General features: G+C 48.1%; 2 protein-coding genes across 6 annotated transcripts in view; both read right to left on the reverse strand.

The window, feature by feature from the left end:
- Window positions 1–1,172: 1,172 nt before the first annotated feature.
- Window positions 1,173–12,573, reverse strand: KLHL35 (kelch like family member 35). The gene is given in 18 exon segments (XM_066360097.1): window positions 1,173–1,243; window positions 1,246–1,343; window positions 1,345–1,358; window positions 2,180–2,262; window positions 2,265–2,286; window positions 2,289–2,369; window positions 4,439–4,496; window positions 4,498–4,625; window positions 5,169–5,287; window positions 6,950–7,134; window positions 8,204–8,261; window positions 8,264–8,325; window positions 8,327–8,639; window positions 8,642–8,931; window positions 8,933–9,005; window positions 9,008–9,100; window positions 11,604–11,726; window positions 12,516–12,573. Coding segments are annotated over 18 exon segments (1,929 nt in total).
- Window positions 12,574–25,939: 13,366 nt separating this feature from the next.
- Window positions 25,940–27,264, reverse strand: part of GDPD5 (glycerophosphodiester phosphodiesterase domain containing 5) — a 96,164-nt gene continuing 94,839 nt past the window's right edge. For all 5 annotated transcript variants that reach the window (XM_066369019.1, XM_066369025.1, XM_066369032.1 and 2 more), the window contains one exon: window positions 25,940–26,879. In XM_066369019.1, the coding sequence (XP_066225116.1) occupies window positions 26,731–26,879 (149 nt within the window). In that variant the 3' untranslated portion in view covers window positions 25,940–26,730. The remainder of the gene's footprint in view (window positions 26,880–27,264) is intronic.

Genomic DNA, 27,264 nt, shown 5'->3' on the forward strand with positions numbered 1-27,264 from the left:
ATTCAAAACCCCAAGGTCGCTGACTTGAGCACAGACTCACCAGCTTGAGTGTGGAGTCACTGGCTTGAGCGTGGCATCATAGACATGACCCCATGGTTACTGGCTTGAGCCCAAAGGTTGCTGGCTTGAGCAAGGGGTCACTCACTCTGCTGTAGCCCCCCCCCCCCAGTCAAAACACGTGAGAAAGCAGAAAATGAACAACTAAGGTGCCGCAACAAAGAGCTGATGCTTCTCATCTCTCTCCCTTCCTGTCTGTCTGTCCCTATCTTTCCCTCTGTCTGTCAAAAAAAAAAAAAGTTTAAAATGTTGATAATCTCAAATTGAAGGACAGTAATTACCTCTGGGATGACTGTGGGAAGGGAATAGGTTTGGAAAAAGACACCTAAGCCTATCTCGGCATTTCTTAACATTCTAATTCTTAAGCTAGGTAGTAGGAACACAGATGTTTTATTATCCTTAAACTGTACAAACTATATATTCTTTTATACATGAAATATTTCATGCTTTTAAAAATTATGTCCTGCCCTGGCCAGTTGGCTCAGTGGTAGAGCGTCGGCCTAGCGTGCGGAGGACCCGGGTTCGATTCCTGGCCAGGGCACACAGGAGAAGCGCCCATTTGCTTCTCCACCCCTCCGCCGCGCTTTCCTCTCTGTCTCTCTCTTCCCCTCCCGCAGCCAAGGCTCCATTGGAGCAAAGATGGCCCGGGCGCTGGGGATGGCTCTGTGGCCTCTGCCTCAGGCGCTAGAGTGGCTCTGGTCGCAACATGGCGATGCCCAGGATGGGCAGAGCATCGCCCCCTGGTTGGCAGAGCGTCACCCCTGGTGGGCGTGCCGGGTGGATCCCGGTCGGGCGCATGCGGGAGTCTGTCTGACTGTCTCTCCCTGTTTCCAGCTTCAGAAAAATGAAAAAAAAAAAAAAAAATTATGTCCCCACTGCTATTATAAATGTAAATAAGGTAACATGAAGATGCTTTGTAAAGAGTCAAAGCAAGTAACATGCTTCTCTAGGCAAAGTAGGCTTGAGCCGGAACACAGACCCAACCTTTGAATGAGTTTTTAGTTCTACAAGAAAGGAGACAAGGGGCTGTTTACATGAAGGTGCCATGAGGTTAGTGGAGTAATGAGCCAAGTTCTCCTTTCTCTGCCACCTGGCTCAGGTTGTCCAAGTCTGAATCACTTTCCCAGGCTCTGGACAATGGTGACGCAGCCGCGGGAGCTGGTGCAGCACTGCAGGGACGACTGGCCTCCACCTGCCCACTGCTGGGGTCAAAGGTGAAGACCCCGTTGGTGCTTTCCCCGTGATCATCCTGCCCACCAAGGATGTGGACCTTCCCATCACACAATCATGCCACAGCTCTCCTGGGTGGACAAACAGAAAGACAGTCAGCTTTGAGGTCCAGCTTGGGGCTCACTCTGTCCCTAGCTGACCAGGCCAGACAATAAAACCCTGACACACAGGGTATGAGCAAGCAATCTGGATGGTAGACAGGCAGAAAACGGTGGAAGACAGGAAGCTCTGGCTTGATCCTTACTAAATGAATAGCGTCGGACAAGTCACTTAACCTCTCTGGGCCTCAGTTTCTTTATCTGCAAAGTGAGAACAATAGTACCTTCTTCAAAAGGTCCCCTTAACAGTTAATGGGGTTAAGCATGTACAGTATTTTACATAGTGCCTGGAATACAACAAGCACTCCAATGACAGTAATTACCACTGCCACCATCTGAGGATCTCAGAATGCAGGGCTATCTAGGGCCTGGGCCTCCCTTCTCTGATATCACTGGGGCAAAGAAACTTAGCAAGTTCCTTCTCCGTGCCACCCACCTCTCCTCCGTCCCACAACAGGCTACCAGCTGGTGACCTTCAGGACAGAAGAGAGTGCAAGGTCATTTAGACCAAGAGTCTCCCATGCAGGGCTACAGCACTTCGGACTGGGGTTCCAGGCTCTAGCTTATTATGGGCGTAACTGGTGGCTTTGGACTGGGGCCTCAATCTCTCTAAGGCCAGTCTGCTCATTTGTGAAATGCAAGGCTGATTGTCATTGTGAGGACAAAGCTAGAGAACTGTGTAAAACCACCTAGAATGGAATCAGACACAGGACTCACTATCTCCAAGACGCAGTGGGTCTTCTCTCGCATGAATGGAACCTGTGCTAGGGCCATACCTGGGAGCCTCCACTTACCACGGGGCTGGGGAGGACAGCTGCCTCCCCCCAGACATCTTTACCATGGCTGTCGGTGAAGACTTTGCTCATGAGGCCCCCACCACGGAGATGGTGTCCTCGAGGGAGAGACAGCCGCAAGACATCGCTGTGAGAAGGGCGCTGGTTACCGCAGGCTCCACTGGTCCTCCTCAGGGTCAAAGCACTGCACCTGCCGGGCAGGAGGCTGGACAGTGGTGAAGCCTTACCCCCCACACTGTACCACTGCCCATGCACTCCCACTGCCCTCCAGCAAGGGGACTCATTCACAATATTTGCCTCTGCCAGGCCTGAGGTAGAATCTGGGAGGGGAGAGAAAATCCACTGTCCCTGCCCTCAAGTCTAGTTCCTCCTACCCCTGGACTTCCCTGTGGAAAGTGTCCTCATCTTTCAAGGTCCAAGGAGAGGTCGCCATTCCAGGAGATGGAGGTCCTGTCTGCACTGGTGCTACAGAGGGCCCTCAGAGCAGGTCCCCTCAGAGCAGGGGCATGTGTTCCGGACTGCATACACTGTCAGTCACCCCCTGTCCCTCTTCCTGGTGTTCTGAGGTCATGAAAGATTCCAGATGGGGTGCCTTGCAGCTCACATGACTACAGCTGTCCACATGCCTCCCAGTCCTACACGTGTTTAAGACACCTTTAATAATTTGTGACGGTTCGTATCTGTACCTGCTTGCTCACTTGTGCTCGGTTTCGACTGTTTCTTTGGAGACCCCCAGAATGGCCTGAAACAATTCAGTGCTGCACGAGAGGGTACCAAATGGGGCAGCTCAGCCAGTCCCAGGAAGGTGTGCAGGGGAAACGGGGTCAGGGATAAGACGGGCAAGTGATGCTAGTGTGAAAATCAAACCCCAGGACCCAGGTCTATGAGACCATCCGGGGAGGAAGAGAGCTGCCATGACAAAGATTAATTTTTATTCACAAAAAGCCTAAATGTCCAGCAACAGAAAATTAGGTTGGTAGACTATTACACAGTCACTGAAAGGATAGCTGTGAAGAGTTGCTAAACACGTGGGAAGTGTTTCTACTTAAAGAAGAATAAAAAGCAGAATGCAAAATTTTTCTACCATAAGAATGCAAAACTAAAACAAAAGCAAGTCAATTCAGAGGAAGCTGGGAGACAATGCCGCAAAATATTAATAGTTATCCTCAGGTGAGGGAATTATGGGTGATTTTTTCCTCTGTATTTTCTAAATTTTCAATAATCAGTATATAAATGTTTTTGAAGGGTAGGAAAACATTGCAACTAATCCTACTCTTGCCCTCACTTAATTTTTTTTTATTTATTTTTCTGAAGTTGGAAACGGGGAGAGACAGTCAGACAGACTCCCGCATGCGCCCGACCAGGATCCACCCGGCACGCCCACCAGGGGGCGACGCTCTGCCCACCAGGGGGCGATGCTCTGCCCCTCCGGGGCGTCGCTCTGCTGTGACCAGAGCCACTCTAGCGCCTGGGGCAGAGGCCAAGGAGCCATCCCCAGCGCCCAGGCCATCTTTGCTCCAATGGAGCCTCGGCTGCGGGAGGGGAAGAGAGAGACAGAGAGGAAGGAGAGGGGGAGGGGTGGAGAAGCAGATGGGCGCTTCTCCTGTGTGCCCTGGCCGGAAATCGAACCCGGGACTTCCACACGCCAGGCCGACGCTCTACCACTGAGCCAACCGGCCAGGGCCTGCCCTCACTTAATTTTTAATCTGTGAAACCATACGGTACCAGCCCAAATATTTAGGCCTGTGTTGCTGACCCACTGTGTGACCATAGGGTCATCTCTGAACTCATTTCTTTGCCTCAGTCATGGGGCTTACTCCTCAGGGCTATTGATGGGATTAAGTGAAAAAGTGGATGAAGAGCCTGACCAGGCGGTGGCGCAGTGGATGGAGCATCGGACTGGGATGTGGAGGACCCAGGTTCGAGACTCCAAGGTCGCCAGCTTGAGTACGGGCTCATCTGGTTTGAGCAAAGCTCACCAGCTTGGACCCAAGGTCGCTGGCTCGAGCAAGGGGTTACTTGGTCTGCTGAAGGCCCGCGGTCAAGGCACATATGAGAAAGCAATCAATGAACAACTAAGGTGTCGCAACGAAAAACTGATGATTGATGCTTCTTATCTCATCTCCGTTCCTGTCTGTCTGTCCCTATCTAACTCTGTCTCTGTAAAGAAAAAAAGAAAAGAAAAGAAAAGTGGATGAGGAGAGGAAAGCGCTACCCGATGCCAACACAGCAGGCCTCCAGTGCTCTTTCCATGCCCACCTTGTCTGTGCTGATGCCATCCTGCCCGGTGCCCCCGATTACATAGAGCCGGCCAGTGCGGCACCACTGCTGCTGAGCTCACGGCCCCTGGGAGCGGCACCACGGCAGCCCAGGTGTTGGAGAAAGGGTCACAGCGCTCCACACTTCGCAGGCGCTGCAGGCCATCAAAGCCGCCCACCTCTAACAGCTGTGTGTGAGGACAAGGGAGATGGTTCAGGGTCAAGGCTGGCTCCAGCTGTGTGCCAGAAGCTATCCCACTCCAGCACAAGGGCCAGACCTACCCAGGGCAAATCCCAGCACTGCCACTACGCAGTTACTGTGCCTTCCTTAGCAGGCTTCCTCTCATTAACTGGGGATAATGAGATTGGTCTCTAGGATGGGTACTGAATGCAGAACTGATCTGTAAAATACTTGGCACCAAGCTAATGCTTAATAATAGCTAGTAATTAAGGGTTTATTACCTTACTTAAATGATTATAAGAAGTACTTTTATTTGTATTTCTGAGTTGGGATGTAGCTTACAGAGATAACTGGTAGTTGTTTTTTTTTAATTGGCTTTAGAGAGAGAAAGAAACATCAATTTGTTGTTCCACTTATTTTTGCATTCAGTGGTTGATTCTTATATGTGCCCAGACTGGGGATCAAACCCACAACCTTGGTATATCAGGAGGATGTTCTAGCCAACTGAGCTACCTTGGGACCCAGGGCAGCAACTGCTGCATGTCCCTACCTGCCCCTGCAAGACCGCCATCTTGTGCCTCCACCTGCCCTTGTGCAGTGAGGCCACTTTGATGCAGGTGTGCAGATGGAAGCTAAACATCCACACATCATCGCTGTTGATGTGGCCTCCTGGGGAGAGAGAAGCAGCTATTGCCCTCAGATCCCAAGGAAGGGTTAAGGGTACACAACAGGAAGAACTTTCTCCTGAGCCTGTCACCTGGACAGTGTGCTTTGAAGAAGTGGTGGGAAGGTCTGAGTTAGGACAATGGGCATACACTCTTGAGGGGGGAGGCCTGAGAGATTCAGGAGCAAGAACTAATCTTTACTGAGTGCATTGTGGTGATGTGCCAGGCTCTGTGCTCAGGGAAGCAAAGGGGACACTTTAGAACTCTACTGAAGGTAAAAGTACAAAAGGTGCCCAAAACGAGTATCAGGAATGTACTGCAGCAGAGAAAAGCAGAGACACCTGCACTGGGACGGGGAGGGGTAGAGGGTAACCCAATACTTTTGTCTCACTTCTGCCTTTACCTTTGTGATTTCATGTTCGTTCTCACCCCTCCATGAGGTGTTGGGGTTACTGTACCCTGTTTACAGATAGGACACTCAGATGAGACATGGGACTGGGAATGACTTGCTGAAGATCACATGGCCTTTCACTGCCAGAGCACTGATCAGAACCAGAGCTTCCATCCCGCAAGCCCAACACTGGTGCTAGTGAAGGACACAGCACACTCCATGGGGCCAGGCACTGGAGTGCAGGCTGTGGACTCTTCCTCCCACTACCTGGCTGCTCTGGGGTTCCTGATTAGGGACTCGCCTCTTAGGAGTAGCCTCCCCGGGGACAATCGTGACTGCACCCCTCAGCCTGAGCCACATCTCTGTTTCATAGCCCTTGCCCATGTATATTTCCAGCAGCATCAAACAGAGGCCCCATATGTTGCTCAAAGGCCATGAGTGGCATTGGATAGGCTGTCTGCTGATAAAGTGCAGCCTGGATGGTCTCTGAGGCCTTCCTCTCTCATTCTTCTGCTCCCTATCCTTTCCAAGCACCCTTAGCTCCTACAACATCAACTCCTAGGCCTGGAGTCAAAGACTCCCCGATCTGACTCCAGACTCTCTTTCCTGCCTTACCCACAATGGCTTCCCCTCCTCTTCCAAATAAACTCAATCTGCACTTCAGAGCCCTGCATGTTCCTGCCTTCATGCCTTTGCCTGTGCTATTTCCTTCAAGTTGGGCCACATTCCTGAGTAGGATTCCAGCTCTCGGGGAATCAGAGTTCCCGTTATGTTCTGCTCTGTGACAAAGTGAAGTCCATGTCCCCCTCTCCAGGGCACTCCAGGGGAGCAGGGACTGTTTTATTCTTTGATGGAATTAAGTGAGAAAAATGGAGAAAGTTCTAGGGCCTGAATAGCAGGGAGGACACAATCTGTTGGTATCAAATCTCCTCCTAGCTTTGTCAATTTTGAGACTGGGAAATTCTTAACCTCTCTGAGCCTGTTTTCTCATCTGTGAAATGGGATTGTAGAGAAAATTAATTAATTAATGTAATCTGCTTAGCATAATGCCTGGTATATAGTAAGCGAAAAACAAGTGATTAATACTAATATGAGCTGAAGCAGACTGTACTGAATAGAGTGGAGTCACACTAGTGATTAGCTCTGCAGGACTACATACCATTTCAGCCAGTAACTGGGTTACTCTAACCCCATCGCCCAGCTGGATGGGAAAACAAAGGGGCAGTGTTTATGAGCCAATCCTGTGAGGCTCCCAAGGTGGCCCTGCTCTCTCACCTGAGACACAGATGTCATTGCGGAGAGTACAGGCAGCGAATTCTGAGCACATGTAGCCAGGTAGGCTAGGCAGTGGGGTCCAGCGCTGGCTTTCTGGGTGGTAGGCACTGATGAAGGGCAACTTCAGGAGCCCCTTGAGGTCACAACTGCCAATGATCACAATCACTTCAGCTAAATCCATGAATCTGTCATGGGGATAAGCCCAATATCCATTGATCTGCATCCAAGTTTCAACCTTCTCTCACCCTCTCATTGACCACCTTGTAGGGTCCTCCTGCCTTTTCATGCCCTCTGTCCCCATCCTAATACCCGTGCTGGGCTCTGTCACTTCTCACCTTCCCTCTGGCTATTAATGGGACAACGGTCACTAGTCTTTAACCTGTTTTACTGACCTCTAAGTTACAAGAAAAGAATCTTTATAAAGCCCTTAATCTTACTTAGAAAAATCACCTGGTTTAATCTATTACAGTTTTATTAGGCAGCAATTATTGCTCCTTTTATAGAGGAGGAAATGAGGCTAACAGTCTTTGGCTTGCCCAAAGTCATGCAAGCCAATAAGCAAGAGCTAGAATTCAAGTCCAGGTTTGTCAACCCAGTTTCTTCATCGTTTCTGATCTTCACTCCCTAATTTTGCTGCTTCCCTCCTATTACCACCCCTAAAACCCATACTCTGATCACTAATCCCACTGAACCAGGCCACACCCTTTCGGCAAAGCATTTTCCCCTCCCACTGACCCATCAGGCCTCTGACCCCACCAGAATTCCCAAATGCTTCAGCCATTGGTTTCCTACCTAATTCCCATGACAGATATTGAGCATCTTGTTTGTACCATCAGGCCCCCGTGCTTACTGTGGGACATAGAGTAGTAAGTCAGAGGACTCCCTTGTCTTCTATCCCCAGGAGGATGACAGACTCTTGGACTACTCCCTCACTAGTCTGAGCTTCCAGAGTGTACTCTTGAGTCCCAGGGACCCAGCACAAGACTTGCACAAAGGGAGCACTCAAACTTATGGATGCATGGGCAAGGGAAAAATTATCCAAGGTGTGAGATCCCTATATCTCCCTACTGGCTGTTAACTCCTCAAGGGCAAATGCCCAACACCAAGCCTATAATGCTTGTTGAATGAACGACTAAATTTCATTAACAGCAGCATGATTAAAAGATGAATTAAAGGATGAGGGAAGAATGAGTGAGTGGCTAAAGAATGCAGGAATAACAAAAGCCAGGGACAAGGGGGTACAGGGTGGCTTACCTCCGTGGCCCCGTTCGCAGTCCGGCGGTTTCCCGGCCCAAGAAGAGGCAGGCGCGGCCTCGAGCGGCAGTGGGCGGCACTCGCCGCAGGCCCACAGCAGTTCGTCAGCCTCCACCTCCAGGGTAGTCGGGAGCCAGCAAGGGCAGGCGCACGTGCTCCAGCAGGCGCCGCAGCTGTCCGCGTCGGTCAGGCGCGTAGTGGCGCACGCAGCGCATGGCCCCCTCGAACGTGGCCTCTCGGCGAGGCACTACCAGCGCCGGGTCCGCCAACTGCGCGGCCACCTCCTCGGGCGCCTGCTCCAGGAAGCTGGCGGGGCGCACCACTTAAGTGAAAGCCTGGCGCAGCGCGCGGCCGCAGCCCTCGGTCAAAAAGGGGAGCAAGAAGGCTGCGGCCACGCGGCGCAGCGCCAGGCTGCTGACCGAGCGCAGGCGGCCCCGAGGAAGAGCACGCAGGTCTCGCGCAGACCCGCCACGTTCAGCCGCTCGGCCAGCTCCAGCGCCGCGGCCGCCGCGTCCTCCGCGCGCAGCCGCACTTCCGCACCGCGCACGGTGTTGAGCACCACGGCCAGCGCCGCTGCCGCTCCTGTCTGCCCCGCGCGCGGCGTCTCGGGCTCCGCCGGCACCACGGCCAGGCCACGCTCCGGCCGCCCGGCTGTGGACAGGCTGCAGAAGTAGGTGCTGCCCGGGCAGAGCGCTGTTCGGTGGCATGGAAAGTCCCGGCCCAGTGCTCAGCCCCACGTCGGTGAGGGTGCCATTCCGCCAGTAGGCGCTGAGCCTCTGCAGGACGCGCTGCACGTGGAGGCCCCCGCGTTCGGGGTCTCAGCGCCTGGCTCTGACTCCTTCAGGAAGGGGCCCTCTACATCCTGCTGGGTAAAGGACACAGCGTCGGAACTTCCACCTGACGGGGGCCAAATAGAGGATAGAATGTTCCTCATCACAGTCAGGCATAAAGGTAAGTAGTGTGCTTTCATTCATTTATTTAACTGCTCTTCCTTCCACTCTGGCTGCAAGGATCTAGTCCCTGCCTACCTGAGGAGCTCGCGCCCCTTGCCCGGAGGGGCTAGTAGCCGCCCTGCCTTAGCTGTAGCACTTTCTCCCTCACTTAGCCACATTGCCCTTCCTGCTTTTCAGATTTGCTAACCGCTGTCCTATTAGTAAGGACAGGAGACAGCTGGCACGCTTTCAATTGGGAATAACTTGAGAGTCTAATAAAAGAAAGGTTACATAGACAGTGTTTAGGGACTCCCACAGGAGACGCAGCAGTGCCACGTGTCTCCCAACTCCAAGGACTCTTTACCTCTCCCAAAGGGGTAAAGGGGGAGGGCTGGGAGACTACTGGAACCTGTACAAAATAAATGTATAAGGAAGGGCCCCCGAAAGGAGCTATGTAGCCTTTGGTCAAGGAATTCAGTCTACCCCACAGGGACCCAGTGATTATGGAGGGGTGTAACTCTACCCCTCTCTCCTCACCCCATCCTGCCTCCTGGCCATCTCCTGTAGGTGCTCCCCACTGAACAAACCCTGATTGTTTGTTCTGTTTAATATCTGACCCCCCCCCCCCCCAACAGCACAGGATCTGGCCCATAGCAGGTGCTCAATACCTGTTCAAGGTCAAGTGAATGTATTAAACAAGTATGTATGGAGACCCTTTACTGTGCCAGGCAGTGAGCCAACCAGTCTTGGTTCCTGCCCTCTGGGAGCTCATAGCTTGAGGGTAGGGGTCCATGGGAAGTAAGATTATCAGGGGAGTTCTAGAGGGGCACTAAACCCAGGTGGAGAGGAGAGTCAGGGAAGGTACCCCTGAGGGGACCTTCAGACTGAGGATAAGTAGAATTTGCCAGGTGAAGGGAGGGGGGGTGGAGGGAGAGTGTCTTCAGCTGAGAAATCAGCCTGTGCAGAGGCCCAGGGGGAAGGAGGATATGAGGTTAGAACCTAGGCCGACAGGAAAGTTGGCCTTCTCTGTTTTCAAGGAAGCACTATGGAGAAATAGAAAGAAGTTGACTCTATGAACTAAACCAGATTCTAATCCTGCCTCTAACATTGACTCTGTGAGACCTGTGCAAATCACTTCCCTTCAGTTTCCTCACCTGAAATGGGATCATAATACCCATGATATCTCACAGGGTTGTTGTGACTTAAATAGAATGTATGAAAAGTGCTGGGTGCATAGTACAAACTCAACAAATGTCCTTTATGTTGCTTAAGAGGAAGGGAGCACACTTAGTTTTTTGGTCTGTTTTGTTTTGTTTTTGTATATAATTTAATTTGATCCTCACAACCATGAAAAGTTTCTTTAGAGCTCCACCCTCCTTTTTGTTTGTCATGCAGGAAACAAGTACACAGAGGGAACCTGCCTTTCAGAAGTCGCTGTGAGGATCAAAGAGTGGGGGGTGTTTGTGAAAGCACTCTACAGACTGGAGGGCTGTGCCAGTCATGGTTTGGCCATTATGAACATACACCCTCTGCTTGCACACCTGCAGGGACAGGGAGCTCACTCCTTTATGTGGTAACTTACTCCAGGAGAGCACAGCTCTGGCCTCTGCCCCATGTCTTTCTTCAGTCTCCTGATCCCAGATGCTCTGCCTCCTCTGAGACTGACTGCTCTACCCTGGTGATCAGATTTGCCCACTGTCAGCCTGACTTTCACTGCTCATGCCCGGGTCACACCAGGCGGTGGGTCCCCTGCCTCAGAATCACAGTAAATGAGCTCTCCAGTGGGCAGGTTCTTGGGAAGTTAACTTTGCCCAAGTAGAGGGGCTGCACCTGGGTCCAGACTCTGCATGCCTAGCAGCCCAGCCACATTAGAGTGGGGGCGTGTCCCAAGAAGCAAAGCAGAAGCAGGGAGAGAGGTTATCAGAGCATGCTGCCCCCAATCTGTTTTCTCCCTGAACTGAGAAAGCAGCCACACTCTGAGCTGAGACCGAAGAGGGTAGGTCTCATCACCATGAAGAGGGACTTCTCCCTGTAGAGATGTCCTAAGACAAAAAGAGCTGTTGGGGGAGTGAGGGCATATTCTTCTGGGAAGTGCACCGGTGCTTTTAAAATTCATTCTACAGCTGTCTACAGCTCTAGGTACCGTGGACACGCAGGATAGCAGACCCATTTTCCACCCTGGGGATCCCCGGGCTGGAGGGTGCCCAGTTGGAACATGGAAGGTAGAGATTCCAGGCAGGGCTCCATCCAGCATTCTCCCATTCCAGCTAAGAATATAGACACCTGAAGCCATACAGGTCCTGGTGCAGACTGAGGGGTCCAGCCCCTAAAAGTTGACATGCCACTCTGCCTCTTTGCACACCCACACCCACTCACACAAACATACTTAAATTTGTGGACACCACACAGTTGGGGCAGCCCTGTGCCCTAAGCACTTACCTGGCCACGCCCTCTCCCAGGTGCCTCACAGCTGCTGCTCTTGCAACCCACTCCTGTCTGTTCTGCCGCTGGGACTCTGGGCTCCAGTGTCCCTGCCGCTCTGCCTAGACTGCTGCTCAGGCTCCGCTGCAACAGCACAAAGGGGCTGGATGCTGGGGTGGGGGATAGAGGGAAGGAAAGAGGGGACACTGGGCTTTTGTTCCACTCTTGGACCAGCCCTGAAAGGGAGGGAAAGAGGAGGCAGGAGTAAGCATGGATTGACTGTGCAGCTCCGCATCTGCGTGCCTGGATTGGGGTGACTTGGCACTGGCTCTGCCCCTGAGTGATACACAGGTGTGGGGAGGAGGAGTGCCTCTCCTGGGAGATGGTGTGTAATCTGGTGGTTGTGAGCTTTCAGGGGTTTTCAGGTGCCTTTGTGAGAGTGAGGTGTTTGTGGATTTTGGCAGCTGCATAGCATTGGGGTGAGGGTAACCGTGTAGCTGCAGGTGAAACTAAGAATGTGACTGCATAGCTCAGAGGTCTCAGTTTCCTTCTTGCCCATGTGTGACCAGTGTCGTGTCTGTGTTCTTTTTTGTGTGTGTGTGTATTTTTCTGAAGCTGGAAACGGGGAGGTAGTCAGACAGACTCCTGCATGAGCCCAACCGGGATCCACCCAGCATGCCCATCAGGGAGCGATGCTCTGCCCATCCGGGGCGTTGCTCTTTTGCAACCAGAGCCACTTTAGCACCTGAGGCAGAGGCCATGGAGCCATCCCCAGCGCCCCAGCACCCGGGCCATCTTTGCTCCAATGGAGCCTCGGCTGCGGGAGGGGAAGAGAGAGACAGAGAGGAAGGAGAGGGGGAGGGGTGGAGAAGCAGATGGGCGCTTCTCCTGTGTGCCCTGGCCGGAAATCGAACCCGGGACTTCCACACGCCAGGCCGACGCTCTACCACTGAGCCAACCTGCCAGGGCCGTGTCTGTGTTCTTGATGATAGTAGATATCATTGTGGGCCCATGCATCCGGTTATGCGCCTTGTGTGTCCCTGACTCTCTGTGTCTCTGTGTGATTGTTCATTTCTCTGTGTGACAGGGGTGTGTCTCTGTGGGCAGTGTGTATGTGTACGACAGGGGTCTGTGTCCATGGACTGTGTGCTGTGGGCGGACATCCTATGGTCCTCTGTGGTGTGGTGTGAGTTGAGGAGGTTTCACTCAACAGTGTGCCTACCTTGGAGAGGGCACAGTAGGACTGGCATAGTGCTTCTGGACAGTCCTGGTTCGGGTGGAGAGAATGACTCAGCTCCTGGCTGGCGTGGTCTCCAGAGTCACAGGGAAGCGACTCCATAGACTGCTGGTAGATCATTTTCTGCCTCTACTAGGGTCCCAGGGCTTGGGGTCCTTGTGTCCATGGAGCAGGTGAGGGTATTTGGCTTCATGAAAGAGAACAGCAATTTGTGAGGAGAATGTCTTGACATGAACCCCAGTGGGCCTGAGGCACCTGTGTCCTAGTCCTGGCTGTTGCCTTGACTTGCCCCGAAGCCCTAGGCCAGCCTCTTCCTTGGCCCTGGCTTTCATCTTGACAGGAGGGATAATCCAGATGCCTGATCTATCTTACAGAAAGCCTTGTGCCATGAAGAGTCATTGAGGCTGGCTGCTGCAGGAACCTGCCTGGCCAGGCTCAGGTAGGCCCAGACTGTGGAAGGAGCCATGATGGGCTGGGTCACTGTGATGGCCAAATATGTGCCCTGAGGCCTTGGTAGAGAGTGTTCTGTGGACCCTGCTCCAGGGAACGGTATATCCCCCTTCTGCCTAAAAATAGGACAGTATGTATTGATTTTTGTTAAAGGATATGAGAGATTCAGGCACCTTTTAAAGACTTTTTAAAAAATTTTTTGACTGATTTTAGACAGTAAGGTAGAGAGAGAAACATTGATTTATTGTTCCACTCATTTATGCTTTCACTTGTTAATTCTTGTATGTGCCCTGATTGGGATGGAACCCGAAGCCTTGGCATATTGGGACAACGCTCTAACCAACTGAGCTACCTGACCAGGGTCTATTTATTTATTTACTTTTCTTTATTCTTACTCTTTACCCTCTCTCCCTGTAGGCAACCATCAGCTTGTTCTCACTATCTGTGGACCTTTTTCTTTTTGTTTATTCATTTGCTTGTTTTTTGTTTTTTTTTTAGAATATACATACATATAAGAGAAATTACATTGTCCTTGTCTTTCTGTCTGACTTATTTCACTTAACATAATCCAGGTTGTCGCAAATAGCAAACTTCGTTTTTGTTGCTAAATAATATCCATGTATACATGGACCACATCTTCTTTATCCATTCATCTATTGATGGGCACTTAGGTTGCTTCCATATCTTGGCTATCACTGCTAATGCTGCAGTGAACATCAGGATGCATATACAGTATCTTTTTGAATTAGTGGTTTTGTTTTCTTCTGTTAAATGCCTTTAAATGGATTTGCTGGATTGTATGGCAGTTCTACTTTTAATTTTTTGAGGACCCTCCATACTGTTTCTCATAGTGGATGCACTAATTTTAAATCCTATCAGCAATGAATAAGGGGTCCCTTTTCTCCACATCTTCACCAACATTTATTATTTGATATTTATTGATGATAGCTATTCTGACATGTGTGAAGTGATATCTCATTGTGGTTTTATTTTGCATTTCCTTAATGATTAGTGATGGTGAGCATCTTTTCTTTTTAAGACTTTATTCATTGATTTTTAGAGAGAAGAGAGAGAGTGAGAGAGAAAGAGCAGGAAAAAAAGAACAGGGCAAGGGGAGGAGCGGGAAGCATTTACACAGTAGTTGCTTCCGGTATGTGCCTTGACCAGGCAAGCCCAAGGTTTTGAACTGGTGCCCTCAGCATTCCAGGTCAATGCTCTACCCACTGCGCCACCACAGGTCAGCTGAGCATCTTTTCATATGATGGTCATCTGTATGTCCTCTTTAGAGAAATGTCTATTCAGGTAGTCTGCCCAATTTTTTAATCAGCTATTTTGTTTTGGGGGGGGTTTTTGGTGTTAAAGTTTTGTAGGAGTTCCTTATATATTTTGGATTTTAACCCCTTATTGAATATATCATTCGGGAACATCTTTCATTCAGTAGGTCGTTCATGGTTTCCTTTGCTATGCAAGAACTTTTTAGTTTAATGTAGTCCCATTTGTTTATTTTTTTCTTTTGTTGCCCTTGCCCAAGGAGACATATTCAAAAAGATATTGCTAAGAGTGATGACAATGCCTCTGCTGTGAGGAAACAGGGACACTGGAAGGTAGGCTTCCTCCTCGCTCCTCTAAGGGAGGGTTCAGTCTCTTCCAGCCCTGCTCCAACCACCTATGACCTAACCTTGCCCAGAAAGCTGGGGTTTGCCACGGAAGGCTGACGGTGCCCAGGGCCGTCAGCCCCATCTACGACACTGTGGACGAGCCTAGGGTATTTCTTCCAAGAAGCAGGTAAACTGATCTCATTCGCACAAGGGCCACTTAACCATGTCTTGCCTGAATAGTCAGGTTTTTTATTCTTCCCTCGAAGATCTCTGTTGTGGGTGTTGACAGTCCTATTTTCTGCTGCTTTGTTTAATGTATAGTGTTTCCTTTATTCCTCCTACCTCAATGCCCCACTCATATTTCAGGCTGGAACCTACTCCTAATTTAGAGCTCTCTTTCCCCCTTTGCCAACTTCTATTATGAATCTACCTCTGCCACCCAGCTTAGTGTATCCCAAGGTTCTCTTTACCAAGCCACAGTCGCAGAGCTCCAGGGAAAAGCAACCTGGCCTCATCTCTCCAGGCAGAGGAGAACAGAAGCTCCATCTCCACACATGCTGCAGATGAGATGACTTTTCCAGTCTACCTGAATCATTACCAGCTAGAAGCAGCGGTCATTGGGACTTGGACGTGAGCTGCAAAGTATAGAATTGTGACAATTCCAGTGCCATGCGGACTTTTCCTAGATGTGGACTTTTCCTGGACTCCTGATCCTTGTGATAGCTCCTAACAGACTGAACTGGGGTTGGGTTGCATTTTTCAGGGATTTGGCATGGTGTTGGGGCCAACTTGGACTTGATGAACATGTTAAGGACACTACTCTTTTATGGATTCTTGTTGTATTGGCCAAGAGTTTGCTTAAAGGCTATAATCACTGTAAAAAAAAAAAAAAAAAAAGAAGACTGGATAAAGAAGATGTGGCACATATACACCATGGTACACTATTCAGCCATAAGAAATGATGACATCGGATCACTTACAACAAAATGGTGGGATCCTGATAATATTATACGGAGTGAAATAAGTAAATCAGAAAAAAACAAGAACTGCAGGATTCCATACATTGGTGGGACATAAAAACGAGACTAAGAGACATGGACAAGAGTGTGGTGGTTATGGGGGGCGGGGGGAGGGAAGGAGGGAGAGAGGGAGGGGGTGGGGGAGGGGCACAAAGAAAACTAGATAGAAGGTGACGGAGGACAATCTGATTTTGGGTGATGGGTATGCAACAGAATGGAATGACAAGATAACCTGGACATGTTTTCTTTGAATATATGTATCCTGATTTATTGATGTCACCCCATTAAAATAAAAATTTATTTATTAAAAAAAAAAAGTGATGACGAAGAGTTTACTGCCTATGTTTTCTTCTAGGAGATTGATGGGTTTAGGTCTTACATTTAAGACTTTAATACATTTTGAGTTAATTTTTGTATATGATGTAGTGGTCCAATTTCATTTTTTTGTATGTATCTGTTCAGTGTTCCCAACAGCATTTGTCTTTATCCTATTGCATATTCTTGTCTCCTTGTCATAGATTGACTATATATATAGATGTGGGTTTATTTCTGGGCTCTCTATTCTGTTTCATTGATCTGTGTCTGTTTATATGCCAGTACTATGCTGTTTTGATCACTATAGCCTTGTAGTATAGTTTGATATCAAGTACCATGATATAGCCTGACCAGGCGGTGGTGCAGTGGATAGAGAGTTGGACTAGGACGCGGAAGACCCAGGTTTGAAACCCCGAGGTCGCCAGCTTGAGTGCGGGCTCATATAGTTTCAGTACAGCTCACCAGCTTGAACCCAAGGTCGCTGGCTTGAGCAAGGGGTCACTCGGTTTTCTGTAACCCTCCAGTCAAGGCACATATGAGAAAGCAATCAATGAACAACTAAGGTGCCGCAATGAACAATTGATGATTCTGATCTCTCTCCCTTCCTGTCTGTTTATCCCTATCCGTTCCTTCTCTGTTTCTCTCTCTCTCTCTCTCTCTCTGACACACACACACACACAAAAGTAGCATGATACATAGAACATTTTTCTTCTCACAATTTCTTTGTCTACTCATGGTCTTTTGTGGTTCCATATAAATTTTAGGATTATTTGTTTAGTTCTGTGTAAAATGTCATTAGTATTTTGATATGGATTGCTTTGCATAGCATGAATATTTTAATGATGTCAGTCTTTCTATTCATGAGCAAGGTGTATCCTCCTATTTATTTGTGTGCTCTTTAGTTACTTTCTTCAGTGTCTATAGTTTTCAGAGTATAGGCCCTTCACTTTTTTTTTTTTTTTTTTTGTATTTTTCTGAAGTGTGAAGCAGGGAGGCAGTCAGACAGACTCCCGCATGTGCCCGACTGGGATCTACCTGGCAAGCCCACCAGGGGGCGATGCTCTGCCCATCTGGGGCATTGCTCCATTGCTGCCGGAGCCATTCTAGCGCCTGAGGTGGAGGCCATGGAGCCATCCTGAGCACCCTGGCCGACTTTGCTCCAATGGAGCCTTGGCTGCAGGAGGGAAAGAGAGAGATAGAAAGGAGAAGGGGAAAGGTGGAGAAGCAGATGGGCACTTTTCCTGTGTGCCCTGGCTGCAAATAGAACCCAAGACTTCCACACACCAGGCAACACTCTACCACTAAATCAGGCCAGGGCTATAGGCACTTCACCATTTTTTTGTTTGTTTGTTTTGTTTTGTTTTTGGTGACAGAGACGGAGAGAAGAGAGAGGGACAGATAGGGACAGACAGACAGGAAAGGAGAGAGATGAGAAGCATCAATTCTTTGTTGCGGTACCTTAGTTATTCATTGATTGCTTTCTCATATGTGCTTTGACTGGGGGCTACATCAGACATAGTGACCCCTTGCTCAAGCCAGCAACCTTGGGCTAAAGCTGGTGAGCCTTGCTCAAACCATATGAGCCCACGCTCAAGCCAGTGACCTCAGGGTTTCAAACCTGGGTCTTCCACATCCCAGTCCAGCACTCACTCTATCCACTGTGTCACTGCCTGGGACAGGCAGCCCTTCACCTTTTTGATTCAATTTGTTTCTAGGTATTTTATTCTTTTAGATGCAATTGCAAATGGCACTATTTTTTAAATTTCTCTTTTGAATAGTTTATTATTGGTGTATAAATATGCAACCCATTTCTGAATATTAATTTTGTGTCTCACTACTTTACTGAATTCATTTATTCCAATAGTTTTTTTTGGCAGATTCTTTAGGTTTCTCTGTATAGTGTTATTGTTAGGTCATCTGCAACTAATGAGAGTTTTATTTCTTCCTTTCCAATTTGGATGCTTTTTTTCTTTTTCTTATCTGATTCCTGTAGGTAGGACTTCCAATACTATGTAGAATAAAACTGGTGAAAGTAGACAATTTATCTTGTTCCTGATCTTAGAAAAAGAGCTTTCTTTCAGTTTTATACCATAGAGTATAATGTTAGTTGTGGGTTTGTCATACATGACCTTTATTATGTTGAGGCATGTTCCCGCTAGCCCCACTTTGCTGAGAGTTCTTTATCAGAAATGGATGTTGGATTTTGTCAAATGCGTTTTCCTGCATCTATTGATATTATCATGTGTGATTCTTCTCCTGCAGTTTATGTAGTGTATCACATGAATTGATTTGCAGATATTGAATCAGCCTTGCAGCCTGAGACTAAGTCCCACTTGATAGTGGTGTACGATCTTTTTAATGTATTGCTAAATTTGGTTTGCTAATATTTTGTTTCAGACTTTTGTATCTATGTTCATCAGGGATACTGGCCTATAATTTTCTTTCTTTGTAGCTTCTTTTTCTAGTATTGGTATTGGAGTAAAACTGGCCTCATAAAATGAATTTGGGAGGTTTTCTTCCTTTTCAGTTTTTTAGAATTGTTTGTTTTTTAATGAAGGAGAGAAAGACAGACAGACTGGGACAGACAGACATGAAGGGAAAGAGATGAGAAGCATCAACTTGTAGTTGATTTCCTAGATGAGTAGAAAAAAAGAAAAAATTTCCTTTTTTCCTACTCATTTTGGCTTGCTTTATTTTTCTCTTTTTTACGTGTATAAGTGTAAGGTTATATTATTTATTTGAGATTTTTCTTATTTCTTTAGGTAGGCCTTTACTGCAATGGATTTCCCTCATAGGACTGCATTGGCTATATCACATAGATATGAGGGGTGGTCATTGTATTTTCAAACACTTTATCCACTGCGCCACTTCCTAGTCAGGCTGTTGGGAGTTTTTTGATTACTCATTCTATTTCATTAATAGTTATTGTTCTGTTCAAATATTGTTTCATCCTCATTCAGTCTTGGAAGATTATATGTTTCTAGGAATTTATCCATTTCTTCCAGGTTGTCTAATTTGTTGACATATAATTGTAGTTTTTCTTATAATCCTTTGTATTTCTATGATGTCAGTTTTCACTTCTCTTTCATTTCTGGTTTTATTTATTTGGGCCCTCTTTTTTTCTTGATGATTCTGGCTAAAGGTTTATTAATTTTGGTTATCTTTTTGAAGAACCAGCTCTTAGTTTCATTGATCTTTTTAATTGTATTTTTAGTCTCTATTTTGTTTATTTCCATTCTAATCTTTCTTATAATTTCCTTTTATTCTACTCATTTTGGCTTGCTTTTTTTTTCTCTTTTTTACGTGTATAAGTGTAAGGTTATATTATTTATTTGAGATTTTTCTTATTTCTTTAGGTAGGCCTTTACTGCAATGAATTTCCCTCATAGGACTGCATTGGCTATATCACATAGATTTGAGGGGTGGCCATTGTATTTTCAATTTCATTTATTTCAAGATATCTTTTCATTTACTTATTGATCTCATTGTTAACTTATTCATTGTTTAGTAGTGTTTAGTCCCCACATGCTTGTGTGTTTTTCAGTTTTCTTCTTATGATTTCTAGTTTCATACCATTGTGATTGGAAAAGATGCTTTATATGGTTTAAATCTCCTTAAATTTATTAAGACTTGTTTTTTGAACTAACGTGGTCTATCCTGGAAAATATTCTATGTGTACTTGAAAAGAATGTGTATTCTGCTGCTTTACACCACTAAGTCCATCTGGCCTAATTGTCATATTCCTTTATCATTATTATTAAGTGAGAGGCAGGGAGACAGAGACAGATTTCTGTATATGCCCAACTGGGATCCACCTGGCAAGCCCCCTGTGGGGCAATGCTCTGCCCATCTGAGGCTGCTGCTCTGTTGCTCGGCAACCAAGCCATTTTAGCATCTGAGGCAAGGCCATGGAGACATCCTCTGCACACGAGGCCAACTTGCTCAAACTATGAGCCATGGCTGCAGGAGGGGAAGAGAGAAAGGAGAGATAGAGAGAGGGAGAGAGAAGGGGGAGGGGTGGAGAAGAAGATGGTTGCTTCTCCTATGTGCCCTGACCAGGAATTGAACCTGGGATATCCACATGCTGGGTCAATGCTCTGCTGCTGAGCCAACGCAGCCAGGGCCCTAATTGTCATGTAAGGCTCCTTCCCTTAATGATTTAGGAAAGTAAATCATTACTCAGATTTCACTTCCAGTCTGAGTATGTCTTTCGATTTGAAGTGAGTCTTTTGTAAGCAGCATTAGACAAGTCATGTTTTTTAATCCATTCAGTCATCCCATGATTTTTTTTATTGGAGCATTTAGTCCACTTACATCTGAAGTAATTGATAATGTATGTACTTATTGCCATTTTGTTAATTGCTTTTAAGTTATTTTTATAGTCCTGTTTCTTCTTCTTATTCCTCTTCCTCTTCCTCCTTTTCCGTTTCCTCCTCCTCCTCTTCCTTTTTCTTCTTCTTCTTCTTCCTTTTTTTATGTCTTGCCTGTGGTTTGCTATTTTTCTTTGGATTCCTTTTGGTTTTTGTGTATATTTTGTAGGTTTTGGGCTTGTGGCAACCATGAGGTTTATGTGTTATATCATTCTATACCTATAGCAGTTTATACATATAAGCTGCAAGGCATTTTTTTAAAAGATTTTATTTATTGATTTTACAGAGAAATAGGAAGGAGGGAGTGAGAAATATCAACTGATAGTTGCTTCAGTTTAGTTGTTCATTGCTTGCTTGTCATATGTGCCTTAACCAAGCAAGCCCAGGATTTCAAACTGGTGACCTCAGTGTTCCAGGTTGATGCTCTATCCACTGCACCACCATAGGCCAGACAAGGACTACAATTTTATAACCCACTACATGGTTTATCTTTTTGATGTTATATTTTAGATCTTTTGGTGTTGTGTATTTTCTAACTATATGTTGTAGTTTTTTTATTTTGTTTTTTTTTTTGTGTGTGTGTGGTTTTTTTTTTTTTTAATTTTTCTGAAGTGAGAAGCAGGGAGGCAGAGAGATAGACTCCCGCATGTGCCCGACCGGGATCCATCTGGCATGCCCACTAGGGGGCGATGCTCTGCCCATCTGGGGCATTGCGCTGTTGCAACCAGAGCCATTCTAGTGCCTGACGCGGAGGCCATGGAGCCATCCTGAGTGCCTGGACCAACTTTGCTCCAATGAAGCCTTGGCTGCGGGAGGGGAAGAGAGAGATAAAGACAAAGGAGATGGGGGAAGAGTGGAGAAGTAGATGGGCACTTTTCCTGTGTGCCCTGACTGGGAATGGAACCTGGGACTTCCACACACCGGGCCAATGCTGTACCACTGAGCCAGCCGGACAAGGCCTACATATTGTAGTTTGATACTTTTTTTTTTTTTTTTTTTACCATTATAGTAGCTTTTTAGATGTGTGATTCACTGTATTTACTAAATATTTGCCTTGACCTGTGAGATTTTTCCCTTTCTCATATTTTCTTTTTATTTATTGATTGATTTTAGGGAGAGAAAGAAAAAGAAACATGGATTTGTTGTTCCACTTATTCATGCATTCATTGGTTGATCTGTTTGTTTCTTGTCCAGGGATCCAACCTGCAATCTCACCATTTCAGGATGGTGCTCTAACCAACTGAGCTATCCGGCCAGGACTCATAGTTTCTTGTTTCTAGTTATGACCTTTCCTTTTCTATTTAAAGAAGACCCTTTAACATTTCTTGTAAAACTAGTTTAAATGTGATGAACCCTTTTAATTTTTGTCTCGGAAACTCTTTTTTCTCTCCTTCAAGTCTAAATGATAACCTTGCTTTGCAAATTACTCTAGATTGTAGGTTCCTTTTTTTCAGCACTTTAAAGATGTCTGCTACTCCCTTCTGGCCTGTACAGTTGCTGCTGAGAAATCAGCTGCAAGCATTATGGTGTTTGCTTTGTCTGTAATTCATTTTCCTCATGATTCTTTCAAGGTTGTCTCTTTAACTTTTGCCGTTTTAATTACAGTATGTCTTGGTGTGGGTCTCGTTGGGTTCATTGTGTTTGGAACTCTGCTTTCTGGACTGGGATGTCTGTTTCTCAGGTTAGGAAAGATTTAGCCATTATTTGCTTTAAAAAAGTTTCTGTTCCTTTCTCTCTTTTTTCTCCTTCTGGAATTCCTATCATATGAATATTTGGGCACTTGATATTACCCCAGAGGTCCCTTAAACTAGTCATTTTTTTTCAATACTTTTTCCTTTTTGCTGTTCTGATTGGGTGACTTCCACTAGTCTATCTTCCAAGTCACTTATCTGTTCTGTCTTAGATAATCTGTTGTTGATTCCCTCTAATGTGTTTTTCATTTGTCATTGTATTCTTCAGTTCTGCTTGGTTATTTATTACAGCTTCTAACTCTTTGTGGTAGCCCTCACTAGGTTCCTCTGTTCCACTCATGAGTTTGCTGAGCATCATCATGACAATTACTTTGAATTTTATATCTGCCAAATTACTTATCTCCATTTCCTTCTGTTTCTCTTCCTCTCTCTTCCTCTCTCTCTCTCTCTCTCTATATATATATATATATAGAGAGAGAGAGAGAGAGAGACAGAGAGACAGAGAGAGGGACAGACAAGGACAGACAGGAAGGGAGAGAGATGAGAAGCATCAATTATTCGTTGCAGCATCTTAGTTGTTCATTGATTGCTTTCTCATATGTGCCTTGACTGGGGGGCTACAGCAGAGCGAGTGACCCCTTGCTCAAGCCAGCAAACTTTGGGCTCAAGTCAGTGACCATGGGGTCATGTCTGTGATCCCACACTCAAGGCAGCAACTTTGCGCTCAAGCCAGTGACCCCAGAGTTTCAAACCTGGGTCCTCCGTGTCCCAGTCCAACACTCTATCCACTGTGCCACCGCCTGGTCAGGCTATAAATTTTATTTTTTTTATTAAATTTATAGAGATGACATTGGATAGAGTTCTTTTTGTTCCTTCATTTGAAAGATATGCTGTCTTTTCATTATTTTTTATTTTGGTTTTTTCATTTTGTTTGACTTTCTATGTGTTTATATGAATTAAGCAAAAACAATTGTCTTTTCCAGCCTTGCAAACGTGGCCTTATGTAGAAGTGGGTGCTGTGTGGACTGTATGTGTCAGGTGGTTTTGGCTGGCGGTGGGAGCTGGGCCAGTGCCTAAGGTATATAAAGCAGTGGCCTGCCGAGACGGAGCAGCTCCAAGTGGGGAGGCAGGTGCACATAGGAATGTCCTGTTGATTGTGCCTGCATCCTTTGGAGCCAAAATGGGCTCAAGTGGTTGTCTGGGAACTCATTGCAGCAACCTTTGCAGTTAAGCCAGGTACATGGATAGAGCCCCACCTACACTATGGAGGTGGAGGGGGACGTGAACAATGGTGTTCACTTGGCCCTCCAGCCCTGGAGTTTTCCCGCTGTTCCTGGAGAGCTCCCACGGCCGCCAGCCTTCTCTATACAGTCTCACTTTTTGTTGTAAGAAAGTGGTCCCTGTAGAAGTGATTTCTGTGTAGGCTTTACGTGCCTGGTAGTTTGGGGGAATCTGGCTATAGCTGAGCAGGTATTTATAGAGCCTGGGTCGCTGGCCTGCTAGCTACAGACCCTGCCAGTGAGGCCAGGTGTGTGTGTGGCAACGCCCTGCTGTTCCTGCTTAGTCCCTTTGTTGGAGGTAAAAGGCTCTAGGCAGTATAGGCTGGGACCCTGGGGTGATCTTGCAGGAAGGCCAGAGCCCCTTAAGTAGAACTCCACCCACCCTATCAAAGTGGAGGGGGGTGTAAACAATGGTCTCATAGGCTCCTCCAGTTGGGAGAGTTCCGCAGCTCCTGGACCACTCCCATGGCTCCCAGCCTTCTGTATTTGGTCTTTCTCAAATTTAGAAAAAGACCAGTCCTCAGATGTTTTGCAGTCCGTTCAGTCCTCAGTTGTCTTGCAGGATAATTGCTTTCTATGCTTCTGTGCATTGGATTTTGTTTATGGTTGAGTTCAGCATCCTATACCTCTGCCAGCTTAGACCTCTAGATTTGGGCACCTTTATATGTATTATATACTTGGGAAGGAAGGGCTGAGAGTTCATGGAGGGCCCTGGAGGAAGTGGAGCATGGGCTCAGCCTGGAGGAGACCTGACCCACTGCGGTCTAAGGCAGAAAGGAAGAAGAGGGTCTACAGGGGGTGGCCGTGAAGGGCAGGGGACCCATTTTCTGTCTCCCTTTGAATGGGTAATCAGACTGTTCTCTGCAGACAAGGAGAGGACATCAGGAAGGTAGGGTTCTCAGTAACTCTTCAGGTCAAGGGGTAGGAGCCAGGGCTGACTATAAGCTGTGGGCTCCGTTGAGGGTGGAGACAGGCCTAGCCATCTGTCCAAGCTGGGGATGGCATCTGTCCTCCGTCTGTTGTTTGGGCTGAGGGGAGGAAGCTTCCCTGCCTCTGCATTGGGGAGTGGGGGGTACAGTGTAGGGCTCTGGCGAGAGTGGGACTCTGGCCGTTCCACACAGCACTCCCAGCCTGCTCTGTGCCCTCCTGAAAACTCCCGGATGTCTCAGCTTGCCCAAGTCTGGCCAGGAGCCTGGGACATCATGGCCAGGGGCGTGGACTGGACAGGGAAGAGCTGGCATTGAAAGGTCAAATCCACCTTCCTGGTGGGCCTGCCAGAGGCTGCAGTAGTTTCTCAGGCATTTTGGGTAAGGTGGTGAAGGCTACTCCAGACCCAGTTGCTCTGGAGTTCACTCATACTCCCTGTACCCAAGGAGAAGCAGAGCTGGCCTCTGCCCCAGGAAGGGAAGCACTTGGCAGATGCTCTATAGGGGGAAAGTGAGGTAAATCCTCCCCAGTTCCTGAAGGGCAGTCCTATTAGTTAAAGTAGGGGGGCGGGCAGCCTGCGTTTCAACATTTGGGAAGGAGTTCTCTTTCTTTCCTCCAAGAAGGTGGCAGAATCACCGAGACTCCAAGAAGTCTATCCAGAAGACGACCCCTGTTTGGAGAAGAGACACATCCCTTGGCTCCCAGAAAGCACCATGTTTATTTAATGCTGGCTGGTGCTAGGGTTCAGCTTCCCCCCTTTGTTCCTTAGGACCTACCCAATATCACAGACTCAGGACAAAGATGAGAGTTACAGACCTTCCCTGACTCCATTGCTGGCCCCCTTCATGGAGGGCAGAGACCCAAGGACTAAAAGATAGGAAGGCTTTAAAATAAGATATGTGCAGTGTGCAAAAAAAAAAAAAAGATAGGAAGGGACACTTGTGGTCCCAGGGACCATATGGGGGCTTTCAGCCTAGGTACCCCAATGTGCCCGGAATGGGGTGGGCCTGCTTTGGTCAGCTGCAAAGCTTGAGTATTCCAAGCCAAATCTCCGCCATGGTAGAGATGCATCTCCTTTCTGAGAGTCTATCACTCTACAGGCCAGAGAGCTCAGAAAGCCCTCATGTGGCTGTGAGCGGACCTCCTAGTCCCATTGCCCACCCCTGCGCTGGGCCCAGGAGTCCTGCCTCTCCAGATCTGGTGTGCTGCTCCTGCATGGTTACAGAGGCACACACATGCTCTGGGGCAAGAGCCTGGGTGGGATTCTGGTGCCCCCTGTTCTGTGTGGCTTTGGACGGTCACTTTACCTCTTCAAAACCATCTCCCCAACCACAATATCGGGAGACCAGTCCCCAGTCCCAGGTCTGTTAAGGAATCCACCACCCTGCCACTTTTTCATTCATTTCTGAGAATGGTTCCTCCTCAAATCATGGGTCCAAGATTGACTCCCAAACCCAGCAAGCTCAGTCTGCACCCTCCCACTGACAATTCAGAAATGACATGTCATGATGGCAGCTTTAATCATCTTGGCCAAGACCCCTCAGGCTCCCTCCACTGTAGCCTCCTTGGCCACATGCACACCCTTGACCAGAACTCTTTTCCCAGGTGGCCCTGCCCTGTGGCCACTGAGGTGGTCTTAGTCTGTGGATCTCCTGAGCCTCCGGGCCACTCTGCCCTGAGCCTGCCCTTCTGGCCATTTCCAGCTGCTCCTAGGGAACATGGCGTGGGCCCTCTCCTGGGGCAGGGCCAGCGCGGTGGGAGCTGGTCAGGAGGAGTATCTCCACTGCTGCAGCGGCTTTCCTCCGAGGCGAACCTCCTTGTGCTTTGAGACGGATGTGAAGAGCCGAGCTGCTAGGGGCCGAGGCCCAGCCCCAGGTCCTCGAGGCAGGCTACACCCAGAGAAGTCGGCTCCCTCACAGCACAAACAGGAGGATGTTCACACGGGAGCATCCCATCCTCCATTGCCACAGGGGGTGTGGCCTGGCCTGGCCCGGCCCAGTGACCCAGCAGAGCTTCCAGATCAGGATGCAAGAGAAGGCTTCAGGCCCCTACTTCCCAGAAGAAAGATCCCCAGGCCTGCAGGGGCATCTGAGAGGTTGTAGTTCTGGCCCAGCTGGGCCTCAGGGGAGAGCAGAGCACCCCTGAGAGACAGTGGTGGACAGGGCCTGGAGACAATGCGGAGGCCGTGGAGCCAGCTCCCAGAGCACTCCAATCCAGACACTTATGCCAGCTTTTCTGGGTTCCCTGGTCTCCACCTTAGGTACAGGCTGGGAAGACAGCTCTTCGGCTAACGGCGACTCCGGTCTGTGAGGGTCTTGGCATGGCTGCCAGTCCCCCGGGGGTCCATTGGGGTGGTGGTGCTGTTGGTGTATGCATCATAACTGTTGTCTGAACACACAGAGAGCTCATCGGAGACCTCCATGCCGTCACTGATCTCTGTTGGGCCAGAGGATTCAGAATATGAGTGGAGGCAGGAGAGGGGTCAGGAAGGATGGCTGGAAGACAACTGTGGGAAGGGTGATGAGACCCCTGGGTTCAGGGTTAGTATTGAGGTTTGTATTCAAAGCCCTTCTAGGTCCCTACTCTCCCCTGGAACTCTTCCTTCTAACCACACAAAACTATCTGCATCCTCCTGAGCTTGGCACCTATGTGTTTATTCTTCTCAGGATCTTTGCACATACTGGCCCCTCTCCTGGGAGTGACCTTCCCATCGACACCACCTTTTCTTAAAATCTGGCTCAATTCCTCTTCTCTCTGTTATTGCAGGCTCCTGAAAGCCTCCCCTCCTCCCTCTCCCCTGGCTGGGAGGAGACTCCTCATA

Source organism: Saccopteryx leptura, chromosome 1, assembly GCF_036850995.1.
Source record: "Saccopteryx leptura isolate mSacLep1 chromosome 1, mSacLep1_pri_phased_curated, whole genome shotgun sequence".
Classification (NCBI taxonomy): Eukaryota; Metazoa; Chordata; class Mammalia; order Chiroptera; family Emballonuridae; genus Saccopteryx; species Saccopteryx leptura.